At 35.9% G+C, this 21,042-nt stretch overlaps 1 protein-coding gene across 5 annotated transcripts in view; it reads left to right on the forward strand.

Moving 5' to 3' along the window:
• LOC149571189 (histone acetyltransferase of the MYST family 1-like) overlaps positions 1-21,042 on the forward strand; it is a 256,088-nt gene that overhangs the window by 15,841 nt on the left and 219,205 nt on the right. For all 5 annotated transcript variants that reach the window (XR_016359776.1, XM_089812762.1, XM_089812765.1 and 2 more), the window contains exon 2: positions 4,372-4,489. Coding sequence is in view for 4 of the 5 variants with exons in the window: in XM_089812762.1 (XP_089668888.1) it covers positions 4,372-4,489 (118 nt within the window). In the remaining variant the exon portion in view is untranslated. The remainder of the gene's footprint in view (positions 1-4,371; positions 4,490-21,042) is intronic.

The raw sequence follows: 21,042 nt of genomic DNA on the forward strand, positions 1-21,042 counted from the left end.
TGTCTCTAGTCCATTTCAATATGTTAAAAGTGTCCATGCAAAGGGTTGTGGTTGTTCATGTCAAAATGTCAAAGCTATCAAGAAGTTGCATGGTGCAACATTTGCGAAAAGTGCAAAAATAGATGCAAGAAGTTGTTTGGTTCTTAAAGGTAGTTGTAACAGTCAAGTGGATTGAGAGGGTGTATATAAGTCTGGAAACGGTTGATCTAACATGGTGGTCCAGTTAGAGGGAAGATTGTATGGAACAAATCCATAATACCCCTGACTGTCACCTTAGTTCCTGCAGGATTGGTGGACAGACAAGGATACATACATCAATTTGAAAGCATATATTCCATGTGGTGATTGTAAAAGGAATGAACAGTGGAGAAAGTGTGGTATACATCCACCTTGAATGTTTTGTTGAAGATTTGGTGGGTAGAAGAATAATATTGTTGAACTAACTCTGTCACAGTCACGTACATTTACTGTTGTTGAACAATTTTATATTTATGAATGGATTGGAATAGTCCTGTAATCTATATGAAAGTGTAAAGAGATACTTTGTTTTGTAACAGATTAGAGCAATACCTGTGATCAGAGATGGAAGAATTTTTTTTTTTTTTTTTGAAAAGTTGTTGAAACCCTCTGTGACAGACCCATGAGTAAGGGTTTGTATATATCTCACAATTTACCCAATGGAAAATTTTGATTCTTGGGCATTTGCAAAGTAGATTCAATAGTCTTTAAAATGGAATTGATTTGGTGTGCAATGGTTTAGATATGTGTGAGAAACATGATGCCCCATGGGGCAGAATCAGTAAACTTGCTGTGTTTTGACAGTGCAACCTAATGTTCTGATTCGTATTAGTATCTATATGACTTGTGAATGACATCTAATGATTGCATGATGGTAAGGCAATGTATTTAGGCCCAGTAACAGGCATGATGGATGGACCTATGCAGGTTTGAAGGACTGGACAAATAGTTACAGTCTTGAAGGTCTGGATAAATAGTTACAGTCTAACTGTCTAATGCAAAGACAGTCACAATAATGGTAAAGCTTGAACATAGAACAGTAGGGTTGAACCAATGATAATAATGGAATTATGATGGATATAATATCCTTTAATCAGAGGCCATAGGCTTCTCAAATATCTGTTTAAGGTTGATTGTCAGCTTCCATTAACGGTTGTGGATAGGATGCACGAACCTGTTTCATATGGATTGGTTTGCAGGATATGACACTATATTTGTTTATGGTGATCATGTTTGATTGAAATGATTATCGTAAGTTCGTAACTACTGGGTTGTGTACTGGCAGATTGAGATCAGTATACAGGGCAATGAGCTATTGGTTAATGGATGCTGCACTAATGATTTGTGTAGAGAGGGTGATGGACTGCAGGTAAAAACAATTGAGGGGTTAGGAGAAGGGACCTAAATGGTTGATTCTTGCAATGATTTTGTGAGTAGTTGGCATTGTGGTCTAATAGACTCTGAGGCCTAATCTTGTAATAAGGATCAAAGTTGTGACTGTGACCTTGAACTAGATGAATGTGACGATGTTTGTAGATATGCTAAGCCACTGATTGTGTATTTGAGTTGCCCTAATGATGGTAGAGATTTGGATTCCAGGTGGATTGAGAGTTCTAAAGGTTTCTGCTAGTAGATTTCCACAATCCATAAATAATGACAGATAATTTCTGGGATTTGAGTGTGTAAATTTTAACATCAACGTTTTGAACTGCACTCGCGATCCATCATCAGGATGAGAAAAGCTGAAAGAAAAATGATATAATGTTAGTTACGTTGATTTGGTAAAGAAGACTAATTGCTGACAATTCCTATAATATGAATTTGTTGATGGATATAATAGTACAGTTGTGTTGAATGGCCCAACTCTCATGGTTGATTTGGGGATTGAGGTTTTGTTACATGATGCTCTACATCATCGGGCTACTTATCCCTTGTGGTTCTTTTTTGACCTCTTTGCTCACTTCTTGGCTTGATCAGAATAAAATCATCCTTATCTTCTGCTGTAGGATCTTTCCATTTATCTTGTTTAGGAGAAGGAAGTCAAGATGACCCACTAATTATAGGTGTAATAGAATTAGACTTAGGCAACATCCAAAGCAAATGACCATATTCATGACAAGTTTGACATCGAAATGGAAGAGTTTCGTAACTTAACTGTTTTATCCAAGAAGTGCAGCCCAATTGAATTTCAATATAATCTAGTAAAGGCCGGCTTAATTTTTTTGAATACAAACACGAGCATAGTTAATAACCTTTTTCTCCATTATTTGTTGCGATGGGCCTGCCAAATTGCCAAACATTACAACTGAATGGAAAATGTCATGTCTCCAAAATTCTAGTGGGAACCATGTAATTTGCACCTAGAATAGAACTCTTGACATAACTCATTTGTAGGGTTAAACTCTACATTCCATGGCTCGATAAATATTCCCACTTGAATATAAAAATAAGGCCCCCTTCAAAATCCTTATTTCTATCGACAATCAACATCAATTCTAACCCTTCGGGTTCCATGTGTGATGCGATAATGATTCTAGATTCGGAAGTAAAACCTCAATCCTAATGAACCTGCAAATCAAAGAAAGATAGTTGATGGCCTCCAACATTATATCAGGTTGAATCACAAGCACAGACTCTTGTTCACTCGTTTCAAGACAACCAACTGAGCTTTAGAGGCCAACAATTTCCATTCTTAGAATTTCCATTCTTAGAACTGGCCTTGAAATTGGTCTTAATCATTCCAAAACTTGGATTTTCCATCTTGTTTGGAGATGACACTCCCCCACCCACAACATCCTTGAAGGGGAGCATTTGCATCATGGAATACCCACTGCAAAGCCTTTTGAATAAAAACAACTACAAAAACACTAACACCAAAACCATGAACAAAATGACTCCTGCAAGCACGAACAACAAACTGAACACCACAACATCAATAAAGGGACTCCACACACTACTCACTAGCAATGAACACCCACTCCTCCTAGTAAAGCTCCAATTAATAATTCTGCCTTGCATAACAAATAAATCCCCAATACACTCACTGTCACGACACCAAACCTTTGCAACCTAAACAAACCCTGTTCCATGCCTTGACAAAAAGGTCACATAGATAGAAGCATAGTTAAGGCCTTTCAGCCCTAATGTGCAACATTGTTTTTTCCCACAACATTAGTCGCTCCTCATTTACTACTCATTTTCAATTCTAAAATGGTATTAAAGACACCTTTAGGGTATTAATTATATGTATTGCATTGAATTCAAATATGAAAGTAAAAAAACAGTCCAAGTAAAATTCTTGGAAGAATGTTCAAACCTTGTTCTTCACATGAAATATCAGTTGAAAAGTTGACCCTGAAAAATCAGAACTTACACATTTTTTGTACTATACAATAAAAAAAATGATTATTTAATTTGGGCTACATGTATGCTAGTCTTAACTATTATATAAGGAAGTGAATTTCTATAAGGTTCTAAAATGCTTGTTTGGAATGTTGAAAAAAGTAGATCTCTATATAATCTTGATGACACTTTTATATATTGTACTTTATTGTAGTTATTAAATTATAGAATATTATATAAAATTCTATACAACACTTTCGTTAAGCGGTTAACAGCTTGTATCCAATATAAAAACATTCAACAACACACACCCTAGTGGAGTTGAACCTTAATTGGAAGAACAACACAACCTGACCACCACACCATGTCAATATTGGCAAAATTCTGTACAATAATTGTTGGAAAGCATAATTTATTTTAACTTGTTAATTTTTAATCTTTTGAGTTAAAAGGAATTTTCAGTACAAATTAAATAATGAAATTGTACTTATTTAAGTTAGAGAATGAAGGTAATTTATTTCCTGTAATGCTTTATAAATAAAGAACATGAGGAGTTTTTTCCAACAAGAAGAGAGAGATTCCATTGATAGTTTGGGAAAATATATGCAAACCAATAGCTATAGAGTTGTAGATTATGAAATCAAAGTAACAAAAGAAAGTTGTGGGGGTAATACTGGTTTGGAATACATAACCAAACCCAATTTGAAATGAGTTTTTGTAGAACAAATACTTGAATTGAGAAAGTGCTACTAGATTTTTGACTCTCTCAAATCCTCTTAGTTCTCGTGAGCATATGGAATTTCTTTTATTATTTCATGCGCATCATCACTGAACATCTAACATGGGAAATAAGAAACAGCTTGAGCACTGACTTCTGGGAAGATTCATGGAGTGTCTATCTGTTGTTATGTATTTAATATAGTATTTGTAACTTAATTAGATAGGCTCTCACAATCTTGTTCTTTATAATTTATCGTTCATTTTTAATCAGTACTCTTTCTATGGCTGCAGGATGATGGGTCACAAATGCAGAAGGATCATAATCTTTTGGGAGAAGATAATGGCACAAGAATGGAATATGATATTGGGTGCAATGTACTCTGTCTCTCAAAATGGGATAATATATATCGTATGTCATTAAATTAAGATATTTGTTTTTCACTATTTAAACATTTTGCAGTTATTCTGTTTAAATAAACCTGGAACTCTTTTTGGTATTATTCTTATTTCCTAATGCACTTTTTTGCAATATGGGATAATATATATTGTATGTCATTAAATTAAGATTTTTTATTTTTCATTGTTTAAACATTTCGCTGTTATATATTATTCTATTTTTATAAAACTGGGACCCATATGGTATTATTCTTATCTACAATGATTTTGTTTTAGGGAATACATCTAATTACTTTATGATGCTGAGCTCTCCCTTGTATAGGCAACTTTGCTATGGTGTGGCCCTAGGTATTTCTTTCTACACTCAAAGTGGGCTTGAGAGAGGGCTTTACACCTTTGTAAAATCCTGCATACAAAACATCAACTAGGCACTTCTCGATGAGTACTACTAAGTCTTTAGCTAAACACAACCAAATGCTAGAAGGAGGTCACGACAGTATGGAGAAGGAAAATCGATGCCTAGAGGTTAGACGAACAAAAGAAAAAACGACACGATATGTTCTAGTTTCGGGTGAAAAACGACCTTTTTTTTTGATTTGCAGAGTAGTGATTGGGCATGTGAAAACAACTACAAAACTCGTCACTTAGACCTTGCAAAAACGCATGTAGTAGCAATGCCGAGTTCTTCAGCCAGCGAAAATGGGAGTAGGAAGAAAACACGAGTTTGTTAAAAATGCGATTTTGAGGGCAGATTGCTATGCAAAAAAACTAAAATCACATGGGATGCAAGCTTGTTTTCATTCATGAACTAGATATCATGCAATCTTTAGACAAATTTGATGATTCTCCAAAATTTGAACATAAACCCTAGCCGAGTTTTTCAAAACAAGAAAACTCTGAAATTATTTCAAAATTCTTTTTTTAACAAATAATTTCAAAAAGAAATCATAAATATTTTATTGAAATTTTTTTGAAATATTGACTCTGATACCATATTACGAAGTATTTGGTAAATACTTGCTTATTATTAACAGAGACCGAAAGGTCAATATATACAAAAGAATAAAACGATGTTTCCTTAGGAAACGATTGTAAAGAATAGAAACATTCTATTCTAACAGAGAAAGCTAAAAAAAAAAAAGCTAAGTAAAGCTAATTAGATATTTACAATAGATTACCATTAACTAATAATAGATGATTATCTATTATTGTAATAGGCATTAACAAAAGTATGTGCCAGGAGTACATAGATAGGCTTTCGTTCTGCCCACTTTATGTTGGGTTTATCTACTCTATCCTTGTCTTCCATGACATACATCAAAACTTCTCGCTTGACAAAAAAACCTCTCCATTTGTCATTCAAATTATCTATGGGTTTTTAAATTTGATCCTCTAATAATAATGCATTGGGATTTCCTAATGCATCTAACATAGCACATTTTTCTAATTAAGTTTTTGCATTTGTAATTATTGCTTTGAGCTAACGGGAGATATCGCTAATAAGAAATTCTTTTTGGTTTGTTGTTCATTAAAAATCTTAGTTACCGATTTGGACGTGGATCCGGAAGCGGATGCAGGATTTTCTCTTTTTTTTGGGGTGGGGGGGGGGTGAGGATGTGCGCGTGTGCATGTGTGTGTATGTATACAGTTATACTATGTATATGCAAATAAATGAAAGAAATATTCAAAATCTAAACATTCGATAGCTTGTAAATTCACCAATACATACTCAAATGCTCAATAAGATTATAAAATATGAACCATATCTATGATATGAATATCATATACGTCTATGTTCATGATTCCAGTGCAAATCAGCAAATTATCACAATTACAAGATCAAAATATAGTTTGCCATTCAATGTCACAACTACAAAATCAAAATATAGTTCATCATTCAATTACTATCAATCCAAATCCGTATCATGGATTCACAAAAAACTTATCATCATTTCTATCTCCTCCAATTGCTGCAAGTTCAAGATCATTTGAACCGAAAGCGGTTCTACTTGTGCTAGATACACCATATGTCACAATGTTATCAACATCATTATCCGTGATTGTGGTAAAATCTTGAATTGTTGCATCCAAGTTTGTAGACTCAGGTTCTACAGCCCAAAGCTTGGCTGCCCCTTGTAGTGATCCTCCTTATGTGACAAAAGACACAAGTTGGTATGAATGTAAACCAAGTCTTCACCTTTTTTAGAGCCCAACCGGTTATGCTTTACTGAGAGGATATAGAGTATGTACTCCAATTCCTTTCAGCAGCAGAAGCGACTTAGACAATGTTCACAATTTCAAAATTAATTACTAAGGTAAACATAAAAACGAAAACCAATTTAAAGAATTGTAGAATATGTGGTAAAAAAAGCTAAAAACAAATAAAACTTACTTGGAAGGGAATTCTGATTGTGAGAGGTTGTAGATGCTTGAACAGTTGACCATAGAGGTACCACAATGTGATAGCTCCCATGTCACATTGGTCCTTTATTGCAAGAGGACTAAGTTTTGTTCCTGAAAAAAATAAATCGAAATTCAGTCCTAACTTTTCTCTAAGTGTCATCCTCTAGGAAGAGGTTTGCAAAAGCTTTGTTGCACCCACTAGCAACTTCTTCATCTACGTATGGTGCTACTCTACCAGGTATACCAAGCACTTCGTCGCTATTGTGAAGGTTGTAGCTTCAGTTGGATTGAATTGACTTGGAGATAATTTTCTTATGGTTATTGGTAAATCATCATTTAGATAAGTATTCTTATATATATATAAAATCTAATGACGATTAACCATAGAGACATGTCTCCTCTCATATTTATAAGTCATTCAAATCTGCATTTGGAAGACACCAACATCATGACAATGTTATTACATTTGTAGAAAATGATCTTTAAAATCAACATGGAATCAGAGCGGGACTGCAAATGTAATTGAAAAATCAGATAGTAATGAATTCTCATCAATATCGAATTATCTCTGATTGATGGTAACATCAGTATACATATAACAATACTTTTACACAATCGAAATTAAAATAGAGGGTATTTTGTGTCTAGAAGGAACGGGGGCTGATAACAGTGAACTCCATCGAGGATTTAGCAACGAACTTTATTCTTATTAGCAACTATTTATTTTACAAGGAATCTACCCAAGGCAACAATCACCCTTGGCGCCAAGTCAGCAACTCTGAGTGCTTAGTCATTGGAGATTTTTATCCAGTTTCAAGATTTGGAAAAGACAACCTTATACTGAAGGGTTAAGGAAGAGAAACAACCATCTCCTAGTCTAGTTGGCGGGCAACTCAACATGGGATGATATATTAAAAGCAATAGCTAAACATATAGGAAACACAACCATATACATAGGCAACTCCCGGACTTGGAGGTTTGGGAGAATGATGGAAGCAATAGATGCTTGGCAAGAATAGAAGTGACTTAGCGGAAAGGAGGAATGAAATAATAATTTTTACCTTGTATACTTAGTATGTGATCAATAATGTGAAGGCAGCAAGAATGAGCAAAGCTAGAAGAATCAACCCATGAATAGTAGAATAGGTCGGGACCAAGCGGAAGAAAAAGAATTCTCAGCAGAGAAGCTAAATTACACAATGGAGAAGCTCGATGTTGGACTCGGTGTTGGATTCAATAATCTCCAAGTTCCTGGAAATACAATATTTGGCCACCGAGAAATTACAGGAGCGCTTCCTGTCCAAGATAGAAGGAGAAATCACTGAAGAGTAACTACAAAGATTGTTACAATCTCAACGACCAAGGATCAATCAGGAGCACCAGTGTCCTGTATTAAGGGGAGAAAGCAACAATGCTCATTCTAAGACTATTGCAGAGTTACTATTTTGGAACACTGAAATTAATAAGAGCACATCAAACCTATTAGCAAGGATCATATAAGACTGTTGAAAAGAGAGATATGGCGGAGTATATAAAAGTTCATGAGGAGATATATGATGAACATATTGTCATTGATGTCGCAGATGCAAACATGGAGATTGGTGAGAAATCTACAACAGTGATATATTGAGTGATATCCTTACAAGAAGAGATATAATGCTTGCATGTGAATAAGATAAAGTTAATACATGAAAAAATATGAACTCAAGATAAGAGTGCTATTGTTATCAAAGTCAATATATTCTATATCTAAAGAGAGACTTAGAAGACTATATGAGACCACAAGTTAATAGAATCTATTTCAATAAGTATAAAACAAAATATTTAAAGCAGTGAATGCCTTCTATATTTCTTAGAGAATGGAATTAGAAATAATCTCTATACTACAGCAATATGTGGAGTTTAAGGCAGCGGTGCAATATACACTGGTCATCATTGGGGAAGTAATAAAATAATTGAAGGACAATCAAATAGTGTACGCAGAATCAGTAAATAGTCAACAATGAAAGTTTAACCATGCGCCAAAATACTCAGAGTCAGGAGCTGCTTGAGCTAACATTTAATCATCATTGTAAGGAAGAATAGGTTATCCAACACATATGATGAGGTCCAGTATTCATGCGACTCGATAAGAAAAAGGTTATTTAGAGTTTGATAAATACAGTGAGTTATAGAGGGCACGAGTATCATCAAATCAAACAATACTAATATTAGAAGTGAGAACAATGAGTCAACATGTGAGTCATTCATATCAAGTGCAGAATTAAAAATGAACAAGTAGATACAGCAAAGCAATTAATAAAAGACATGGCATATGCTTGTTGGTGACACTTTCATAACACCAGTGATAAAGGTGTGCAGGGATGAAGTTTTAATAAAGACGTTTATTTAAAAGGTTGAAGCTAGTCCACACACACGCCAAGAAATGGAGTTCCTGAATGGTGTTTTCAGAATAAACAGCATTGGAGAAATTGGCAACAATATTGATTGTGTTTAGTAATTAAATGAAAGACAACATTCAATCAGCCTTCGATGATTTCAACGACAACATCTACAAAGTGATTGGTGGAAAAATGTGAATTGGAGACCTTCATGGAATAGACCACGAATGCGATGCTGTTTGAAAACCTAAATGAACGAGATATGCACCAGCAAGATAGACTCAGTAATAATTAGTCCCAATAAAAGATTTTTTAAAAAGCATTGACTACTCAATTATTCTTGTACACTCGACAACATATAAAGATTAAAAATAATAAAAATAAAGGATCTTGATGCTGTTTTATATGTGCGGAGATATGCTTGAGGAACTTCTAGTCAGAAAGGGCGGTGAGTATGAATTCAATAATGCAGTCATAAGAAGGCAAAGCCTGATGAAGGAAAGACACATGATAGTTTCAGATAAATTGCAAAAAATTAAAGAACCAGTGCCATTAAAGTTAATGTATTGTAATGTCCCCTACTTAATGTTACCATCAGGGTTAGTAGATTAGCCTATGATAGGAGCTTCCGTAGGCTAATGAAGTGATGAGGGAGCTCATTTGGCAGTATTTTCAAGAGTTACTATTTTTTAGCTATGTTACCCCAAGTTTCTGGGACGAGGGGACGGGGGGACGGGGAAACGGGTTTTCGGGACGGTTTTTTTTTTGCCGAAACAGGGGACAGCAGGGGACGGCTATATATATATATATATATATATATATGAATTTTATCTGAATTTTCAAATATATTCATCAAGTCTACATTCATCACAGCAACATAGTTTAAAATTATCAATTTCATTCATCAAATAATGATTCATCAATGATCATAGAGCATGGCAATCAGCATCTAATCGAATCATCATAGAAAATTCTAAATAGCATCATTTTCAATCATCATTTAAGTACTTAAGATACCATTAGTACATAATGAAATGAGTCAAATAAGAGAATGAAAAACATCAACTCCCAATAAAATGGAAACATTGAATAGATAAAGACTCAAACTTTAAAGTTTTAAACTTTTGAAGTATCAACTATAGTGTATCAATGATAATATAATATTATAATGTCAAGACAAAACACTCCAAGTTTGAAACATCAAAGTCAAAATGAAAACAAAAGATACTAAAGCAGCTGCCCCTAATCATCCATATCAAAGTCACTATCACTATCATCCTGAGCTTCAAAATGAAAACAAAGATAGTATGATAGTTGCCCCTAATAACTCATTTTATAATATATTTTATAAAAAAATTGACTTCTACATGTCCGAGCCTACAGATGACTAGAAAATCATTTTTTTAATGGTTTTTTTGAGTTTAATAAATTTGAATAGGAAACTTTTTATGCAGTCCCCGGGACGTTAGGAAATGGAAAAACAGTCCCCGAAACGGTCAACATGGTTTGGAAACTCGTTGACCGTTTTCGAAGTTTCGGGGACGCGTTTCCTGTTTTCTTCTCTAAGTGGGGACGTCTGGGAAACGTCCCCTTCCGTCCCCCCGTCCTCGAAACCGTCCCCGTTTTCGAAACTTCAGGTTTAGGGGTGGAAACGCGTCCTCGAGTAACATAGTTTTTTAGTAAGTCAATGGGAGTCAATTGATATGGGAATTTCAGGCATTCGGCTTGGTAGATTTGGTTGAGCTCTTTCCGATGAGCTGTAATACATGGTATTCTGAGTTCAACTCTTATATGATTTTAATGCCGAAGTTAATTTACTTTATTATAAAGTGATAATTAAATAAAAGATTTATTAATTAAATCACTTTATTATAAAGTTGTTTTAAAAAGGTGTTTCTCATTTATCCCACATTGCTTATGCAAATGAAGTCGACTTCATCGAGGACTTCATATTCTCTTGGCTGGAATGAGTTGGGGTATGCTTGGATGATCTTATTATTACGCTATTGGATTTTTGGGAAATCTAATTGTTGACCCTGGAGGACGAAACCGTTCTTTGCTAGCATTCTCTTCGCTGTTGAGAGACACAATGAGCAGGATTATCGGGTGTTTTCATTCACGAAACATAGTGGGATTTATCAGTGATTTTTATACATGATTTAAGAGCTCTAAAGTTCAGGTTATGTAGCCGTGAATAGTGTTTTTGCTACAGTGCCTGTGAATAGTGATTTTGCTACAATACACGTGAATAGTGCTTTTGCTACAGTGCACGTGAATAGTCTTTTTGCTACAGTGCGCATGAACAATGTTTTGCTACAGTGCGTGTGAATGGTGAAATTGCTATAGTGTTGTGAATAGTGCTGCTACAATGCATGAACAATATTGCATTGAGTTTTCTTGCCCACTCATGCCGGTTAAAAAGTTGGGAAGCTATCATTTCATCTGCAGATCACTACTTCCAGGTTCTTTCCATCATACTGTTCATTTTAGGCATTGTAATTGTTAAATATCAATCTGAATATTTGCTGCAGCCTATAAGGCAATTGTATGTAAACATTTCTATTGCAAAATCAATATTTTATTAGCAAATAAGGAGGTTCTAGACTTTGCATATTTATTGCTTTATGTTTGCTAAGTGTTTGTCAAAATGCCATGTTGAAAATAACACTCTAATTGATAATACTCAGTAATCTGGAATTCTCCTCAAAAAAATAAAAAGGGGGTGGCCATTACAGTGGTATCAATGCCATAAGTCCTGCCATCTTGTGGAGGTCTTATAGGGAATTTGGAATAGTCGGATAGACGGGAAGGTGTTTGACAAAATGTCAAAACACTAAAATCAGAAATTAAAAAACAGGCTAAGCATTTATGTTTGAGCATGTGACAGGGGCCTTATAATTTTCGCAATACAAGAGCAAGACAAAATAGGACTTCAGACTTGTAGAGCGAACAGTCTAGCTCATCCGTGTAGGTGGACATACAATCTAGTCATATGGGGCACAAACGAGATATTCATTGATTAGGACAGCAGTATAGGTGACCGAGATGACAGGAATACAAGATTAGGCGGAGGTGGAAATACCGGTCTAGATCAGGGGGAGGTAATGTTCAGACAGTTACTGGATACATTAGAGCAGGGGTAGCATATGCACCAGGAGCAAAATAGGCGAATGGACATGATGTTGTAGCTTATGGCTAGACAGATGGGTGTCAATATTAATCTAGGTGATGCCAACAATGGAAACAATAATGATGGGGGAAATGATAACAATAGGGGCAATGATAATAATGGAGGCCGAGGCAACAATCGTCCCAAGAATAATATTACTGGTAATAATGGACATGGCAACAATGAGAATGAGGCTGATAACTTTAGACACGTTGCACGCCCAACTCGAATAGTGAGCTCGAGACCTCTTCTACCCACCTTCCCACATAAAGATCTGGTTCAACCAGGAAAAGAACCACAGATTACCGAGTTATAGGATCAGTTCAGGAGGGGCTGGGAGGCTAGTGGACCGGAGTTTTAGGCGGACATTTCCCTTACAGATTATATGGACTTGAGGATGAGACACTTGCCTAGAGCAGGAGGGAGGAATCAAAACTTTGAGTTGAGAAAGAAAAATGGAAGACTTTCTTTACCTTATTATGATGCTTCAGGGAAGATGATTACACGAGCTTGGTTGCAGAAGGTAGATACATACTTGCAGTTGAATCCTATGCTTGAGGAGGAGGCTATAAAGTATGCGACTATTCATTTGGATGACCCAGCGCATGAGTGGTGGCACCATGGCATGGTAACCTTGGGGCATAATCAGATCACATCTTACGAGGAGTTCATTGAGAGGCTCATAGGGAGATTTGATACCAGGGATCCCGAGTTACAGTTTAAGGAGTTGGCACAACTCAAGCAGTGGGGATCAGTTGAGACGTATATTAGTTAATTTTAGAGGTTAATTGTGTTGGTCATAGATATTTCAGAGAGGAGGTTAGTAGTGTTGTTTATGGACGGACTCTCAGATCCCTTGACAAGGGGCATGACCCAACTACATTACAGGAGGCTACTAAGAAGGCTCGTGACTTAGCACCTTCTTCTTTTAGGAGCAGATTTCAGCCTAGGGATTCACATATGAAGAAGGATAAGGAGAAAGACAAAATATTTTCATCGGGATGCTCAACCAAAAAGGGATAATAAGTTGGATAATGACACCCTGAATGAGTTGAGGAGGAAGAAGCTATGTTTTCATTGTAGAGAGCCTTGAGATTTATCTCATAAGTGTCCTCTCAAGGCTAAGGCAAATCAAATGGAGTATTTCTCAGCAGAGTAGTCACAGTCAAAGAGGGAGGATCAACACTCTGATTCTAATGAGGATAGCACTACAGAGGAGAGCAGCATTCTTGAGGATGAGAAGTCATTGGCACGATTAATGGGGGCTCAGAAGGCAATCACATTTAAGGTTAGAGGTACTATCCAGGGGCAAAAAGTGATCTCACTCATTGACACTGGGGCTACACATAATTTCATTGATGCACAATTAATAGCCAAGAGAGGTTTACAGACCGACGAGCATGTTGGGTTTAGAGTCGTGGTGGCGAACGGTGACAAATTATTATGCACTCGGAAGATATCTAACCTTCATATAAGGTTTGAAGATGGCTATGAGTTGGAGGATGAGTTCTATGTAGTAGACATGGGAGATTATGATGTCATCCTTGGCATGACATGAATGGCCTCGTTGGTTGAGTTCACACTCAACCTAGCAAAATTGGAGATGAGATTTTAGCATGAGGGAAGAACTATTGTACAAAGAGGACTTTCAGATGGGAGCTGTAGAGTAATCTCTTTGAGGAGAATGCAAAGACTGTTACAGTATGATGATGTAGAGCAGGCGGCAGAATGTTTCACTATGCTAGCCTCACGGGAGCCACAGGTGAAGAGTCATCCACTAGATATCCAGGAGATACTTGATAGGCATGCTAAAGTTTTTGGCAAGATTCTGCATGGGGTTCCTCCTGATAGAGGGATAGAGCATGTTATTGAGCTCAAGGAGGGAGCCAAACCAGTTATGATTACTCCCTATCGTCATCCTAAGAAACACAATGATGAGATAGAGAAGGCGATTAAGGATTTGTTGTAGATGGGGCATATCAGGCCTAGTAAGAGCCACTTTGCTTCAATAGTAGTATTGGTAAAGAAGAAGGATGGGACGATGTGCATGTGCATCGATTAGAGGGCATTAAGTAAGAAGACCATTAAAAATAGATATCCGATCTCGCGGATAGATGAGTTGCATGGTGCATTCTTCTTTATGAAAATTGATTTACGGTCAGGATATCATCAGATCAATAAGAGGGTGGAGGACATTGAGAAGACAACCTTTCGGTGTCACTATGGCCACTTCGAGTTTTTGGTTATGCTATTTGGGCTAACCAACGCCCCTGCTACATTCCAGAGTTGCATGAATCAGGTATTTTGGGGGCAGCTTAGGAGATCAGTCCTGATTTTCTTTGATGACATTTTGGTCTTCAGTAAGACTTGGGAGGAGCATTTACAACATCTTGAGATGGTGTTGTCCATTTTGGAGAAAGAGTCACTATATGCCAAAGAATCTAAGTGCGAGTTTGGGTTGACTGAGTTACTATAACTTGGGCATATCAATAGCGCAGATAGAGTTCGAGTAGATCCTAGAAAGATTAAAGCTATTGTTGATTGGTCTACTCCTATGAACCTCACATAGCTTAGGGCGTTCTTTGGTCTTTGCGGGTTTTATAGGAGATTTGTTAAGGGATTTTCATTACCGCTGCACCCTTGACAAACCTTTCTAGGAAAGTGGCCTTTGTATGGACAGGGACAGCTCAGAGATGCTTCGATCATTTCAACAAGGCGATGTCATCATATCCAGTATTAGCTCTATCGAACTGCATGAAGCCATTTGAGCTTCATTGTGATGCGTCAAGTGATGGGATTGGGGTAGTCTTGATGCAGGAGAAGCATCCATTGCTTTTGAGAGTAGGAAGCTCCCTGGAGTGGAGAGGAGCTATTCCATCTATGATCGGGAAATGTTGGCCATTATGCATGCATTGGCCAAGTTTCGGTCCTACCTAGTTGGGGGAAATTTTGTTATCAAGATTGATTGTAGTCAAAATAAAGTACTTATTATGTTTAGTACTTGTTAAAGCTAGTCGGGTTGGGTAGTTAGGTGGCAAGGAAATAATTTTTTTATTAATACCAGAAAACCCACACCCGTACATTACCCATGTTCCAAATATTTATAGATGAATCGGTTAGTTGGAACCCAACAGATGCATTTTCGTACAGGAGGCATTGACAAGAAGAACAACTGTACTTATCAGTTCCAAGCTAGGAGGAAGCTCAGGGTCGTATGGTGGCTTTCTAGATACATGCCTGGTCCATACTACATTGCCATACATGGAATAAGTTTGTTACAAGCAGTTACATCACAGGAACGATTGATACATCCAAGCAATTAACGAAGAAGAGATAAGGGAGATGGCAAAGGGCAGTGGAAGCATTGGCAGGTTATGGCTGCCACCTCTCATCAATGGGAAGCAGAAAAAGTGGCCATGGAGGAAGCTTGGAAGATAGAGAAAGCAGATTCTAGCACAGGGATGTCCTCCCATCCTTCTTCTTGAAGTTAAACTTGTTTTTTTTTCATGTTCTAAAGTCGTCTGGAAGACTTCTTCTTTTTTTTTGGGAGGGGATAGATGTAGTTGGAATAAAGTACTTATTATGTTTAGTACTTGTTAAAGCTAGTCGGGTTGGGTAGTTAGGTGGTGAGGAAATGTGTCGGTTGGGTTCCAACTAACCAATTCGTCTATAAATATTTGGAACATTGGTAATGTACGGGTGTGGGTTTTCTGGTATTAATAAAGAAATCATTTTCTTGCCTATTGGATTGTGGTATTACTAGTACATTCTATGTTTTATGCATGTGTATATCAATTGTGTTATTTTGTATCTGTGAACTTGAGTGATATTACCACTCTACATTGATCACAATAACATCAAATACTTCATGAGCCATCGTGACTTGAATGATAGACAATAGAAGTGGATTACGAAGTTGCAGGCTTATGACTTTGACATTGAGTTTGTCAAAGGTAAGAAGAATGTGGTGGCAGATGCTTTATCCAGGAGACCTTATATTTGTGTTCTAGCTGAGATTACAGGAGATTGGAGAAATAAGATTACAACAGAGTATGTGAGGGACACTTGGGCTTCTAGAGTGATTGTAGGCACCATACAGGATGATCGTTATGTGGTGATGGACGGATTGATCAAGTTCTAGGGTAGGATATATTTGATTCCGTCATCACAATTTAGGGAGGTAATACCAAAGGCATTTCATGATGCACCTACAGCTGGAATCCAGGTGTCTTTAAGACCTACAGGAAGATCTTGTGAGCAGTTCACATGGAAAGGGCTCAAGGATGATGTTCAGAAGCATGTCAGGGAGTGTGCAATTTGTCACCAGAATAAGGGAGAGCACACATATCCTGCAGGGTTGTTGCAGCCTTTGCCCATTCCGGATAAGAAATGGGAAAGCATTTCTATGGACTTGTCATGTCCCCTAATTAGGGTAATATAAGTAAGTTATTATGAATAAATAAATATATTATTTCTTAATGTTATAATATATTAAAAGAAATATTAATATATTATTAATGGTATAATATATTATTGATATAATAATACGTTGCTAAGGTAATAAGGAAATATTAAAGTTTAAATCATTATAAATAAATAAAATAATAATAATAATGTTATTATCATACAGTATGATATTACATTATAATTATAATAATAGTATTAAGATATAATAAATAAAAGATTGATAATATTAGTAAGGTAATCAAGATTCATGGATATCAATCAAACACATAATAATAACAATAATGTTATTAATAAATTATGTACACTATTATTAAATAAATATTGAATATATAAATATTAATAGTAGTGCATCAAGCATTATTATATAATATTGATATATAATTATTATAATGATTGTATAAAAATATATAAATAAACGATTAATGATATTATATTATGATATGGACATATTCAAGGATAATATTATAATATAATTGAGAATTAAATATTATTAATAAAGAAAGTAAAGACTATAGATATATAATATTATCATGTAAGTATACCATTATAATAGCATATAATTATTTATCATATTGTGAGTGTCTATAACATATATATATATATATATATATATATGAATGATCAAGTTTTCTATCTAAAAAAAGAAATGGGATTCAGGAAGTTTGATAATGTAAAATTAACTATGTTATTTTACTTATAATATAAATAGATGATGAATAAATTAAGTAAACAAAATTATATATAACAAGATTACAAATAAAGGTAAAAATAATATTGATAATATTAAATCTAACAATGATTATCACAGTGAACCAACAAACCTTCCATCATTATTTATTAAGGGTGGCGACTTTTCCATTGCATCCTTTCATGAAACATTGGAGCTTATATCTTAACTTGCAAAGCAACATTCCAACAGATATAAAAACTAAATTACATACGGATTGCAATATAGGTGTAATCGGCATTCAAAGGGGTGACACCACTGTTCTTGAGAAAATCATAGCTTAGAAAATTAGTATATCTAAAGGTTGAATTGCAGAAAGGAAGATATGAATTGAATGAAACGATGTTCAGACTGAACACATCTCACATAATACAACAGCGGCAGCCAATCATAGTGATTACAGTCGAAAAGGAACATAGTCGAGTAATAAGCGACCAATACATAGATCAGGGTAATAAGGAAAGACAAAGTCTTTGATAATCACAGATTGAAACAAAATACAAAAATGATGTGGATCATTATACAAAGATTCCCAATCAATTAGACACAGAGAAAAGTGCCAAGAGTTGCATGGAGATAGAAGGCATGTCAATGGAAGAATTGAACAGGAATTATAAGATGAAATGAAATGACAATGACAATAGCACTGAATGTGTCATAACAATTATCAAACTCAGATAGTTTTAGAAGGAAAGTCACACCAAACAATGGACCCCCAAAATGGGTTCATTATAGGACTTCATCATCGGGTTACCATGAGTACATGGGAGAGATTGCATCTATGTGGTAGTTGACTAGTTGATGAAGTTTGGTCACTTTTTTGCTATTCCATCCAGCTACACAACATAACAAGTGGCCGATCTTTTCTTCAGAGAGAGATTCAAGTTACATGGGCTACCTAGTTTCATTGTCAGTGATCGGGATGGTAAATTTATGAGTGCCTTTTGGTAGGAATTGTTTGGGTTGTGTGGCATAGATTTCACGCCTAGCACTAGTTATCATCCGCAAACAGATGGGCAGAAAGAGATTGTGAATAATGGGTGGAAGGATATCTGAGGAACTATGTGACTGCACAACAAAGAGCTTGGGTCAAATGGCTACATATGGGAGAGCACTGTTATAACACCACTCATCATATGTTCATCAAGATGACTCCATTCATGGCATTGTATGGTTATGAAGCACTTAGGTTCATGGATTTGGTCTTGGGGGATAGTAGAGTGCACAAAGACCAAGACTTCTTGCAGGATAGTCAGGGTATTTTGAGGGTGCTCAGGGAGAATATACAACAGGCCCAGAATTAATAGAAATTGTATGCTGATCAGCACCGGATAGAGCGCAACTTTGAGGTTGGGGATATGGTTTACTTGAGGCTACAACCATACAGACAGTCATCACTCAAGAAGAGCGGAGTAGAGAAGCTGAAGCCTAGATTTTATGGTCCCTACAGAGTGATTCGTAAAGTGGGCAAGGTCGCTTATGAGATTGATTTTTCGAAGGGCAGTCGAGTACATAATGTGTTTCATGTGTCCAGACTTAAGAAAGCCATTGGTAAACGAATTGTGCCTTTTGCAGATTTGCCACTGTTGGATGAGGAGGGTAATGTGGTGTTGGTCCCTAAAGCTATCCTGGATACCAGAGAGAGGAGTCTTAGGAACAGGGTAGTTAAGGAATACTTGGTTTAGTGGGGAAACCTGCCAGAGGAGGATGGTACTTGGGAAAAAGAGCAGGTATTGCAGCATCAAGAACTGAGATTGCTTGAGGACAAACAATTTCAAGGGGGGCAGACTGTAATGTCCCCTACTTAATGTGACCATCAGGCTAATGAAGTGATGAGAGAGCTTATTTGGCAGTGTTTTCAGGAGCTTTCGAGTTTGACTCTTATATGATTTTCATGCCGAAGTTAATTTACTTTATTATAAAGTGATAATTAAATAGAAGATTTATTAATTAAATCACTTTATTATAAAGTTGTTTTAAAAAGGTGTTTCTCATTTATCCCACACTGCTTATGGAAATGAAGTCGACTTCATCGAGAACTTGATATTCTCTTGGCTGGAATGAGTTGGGGTATGCGTGGATGATATTATTATTATTATGCTATTGGATTTCTGGGAAATCTAATTGTTGAGCATGGAGGACAAAACCCCTCTTTGCTAGCATTCTCTTCACTGTTGAAAGACACAGTTAAGAGGATTATCGGGTGTTTTCATTCAGGAAACACAGTGGGATTTATCGGTGATTTTTATACATGATTTAAGAGCTCTGAAGTTCAGGTTATGCAGCTGTGAATAGTGTTCTGCTACAATGCCGGTGAATAATGTTTTTGCTACAGTGCGCATGAATAGTGTTTTTGTTATAGTGCGTGTGAATAGTGAAATTATTACAGTGTCGTGAATAGTGCTGCTATAGTGCATGAACAGTGTTGCATTGAGTTTTCTTGCCCGCTCTTGCTGGTTAAAAAGTTGGGAAGCTGTCATTTCATCTGCAGATCATTGCTTCTAGGTTCCTTCCATCATATTGTTCATTTTAGGCATTGTAATTGTTAAATATCAGTCTGAATATTTGCTACAGCCTAGAAGGCAATTGTATGTAAACATTTCTATTGCAGAATCAATATTTTATCAGCAAATAAGGAGGTTCTAGACTTTGCATACTTATCGTTTTATGTTTGCTAAGTATTTGTCAAAATGCCATGTTGAAAACAAAACTCTAATTAATAATACTTAGTAATCTGCAAGTCTCCTCAAAAAACAAAAAGGGGCTGGCCATTGTATGTATGTTCGCTTGTGTGTTGGCTAGTGAAATACCCGCCAAATCATGCGTAAAGGCTATGTTGGTGTTGTTAATATTTGTTATCAATCTTGAACCGTAGTTACACATTTAAATCTTCCAGACATTGATGGAGATATAGAAGTCAGCGGTGACATGTTAGTGGCTCTGAAGACATTGATTTAATTAATACAAGAGTCTTCCTAATTAAAGATATCATCATGAAATCACACACTTGTTATATAGCAATATATAAAACAACTATGATTAGCAGTAATAAATAAGTTTTAATAAGTGCAATTATATTTATGAAGAGACATCAGTTATAAAGGAAGGCACATGACCATTAGATAAAAAGACATGAATCATATATAAGAGTTTAAAAGTTATTGATAAAAAGAGTGTACAATGCAGAAAAAAGTATATACGAGTGGAGTGAAAAATTGCATATTATATATATATATATATATATATATATATATAGATATATATCAGAGTATGAGTATCTAGTGGAATGTTGTGATGGTTAAGTTGTTGCGTTGTTATCCTTGCCATCAAGGTTCAAATCTCATGGGGATGAGGTCCCCCGTTTGTGGCCTCACTGGTTCATAGCTCCAGGTCAAAGTGTTTACCCCTCTTTAAAAAAA

The sequence above is a fragment of the Cupressus sempervirens genome, chromosome 2, assembly GCF_028749045.1.
Source record: "Cupressus sempervirens isolate cs-2001-9-10 chromosome 2, ASM2874904v1, whole genome shotgun sequence".
In the NCBI taxonomy this organism is placed as follows: Eukaryota; Viridiplantae; Streptophyta; class Pinopsida; order Cupressales; family Cupressaceae; genus Cupressus; species Cupressus sempervirens.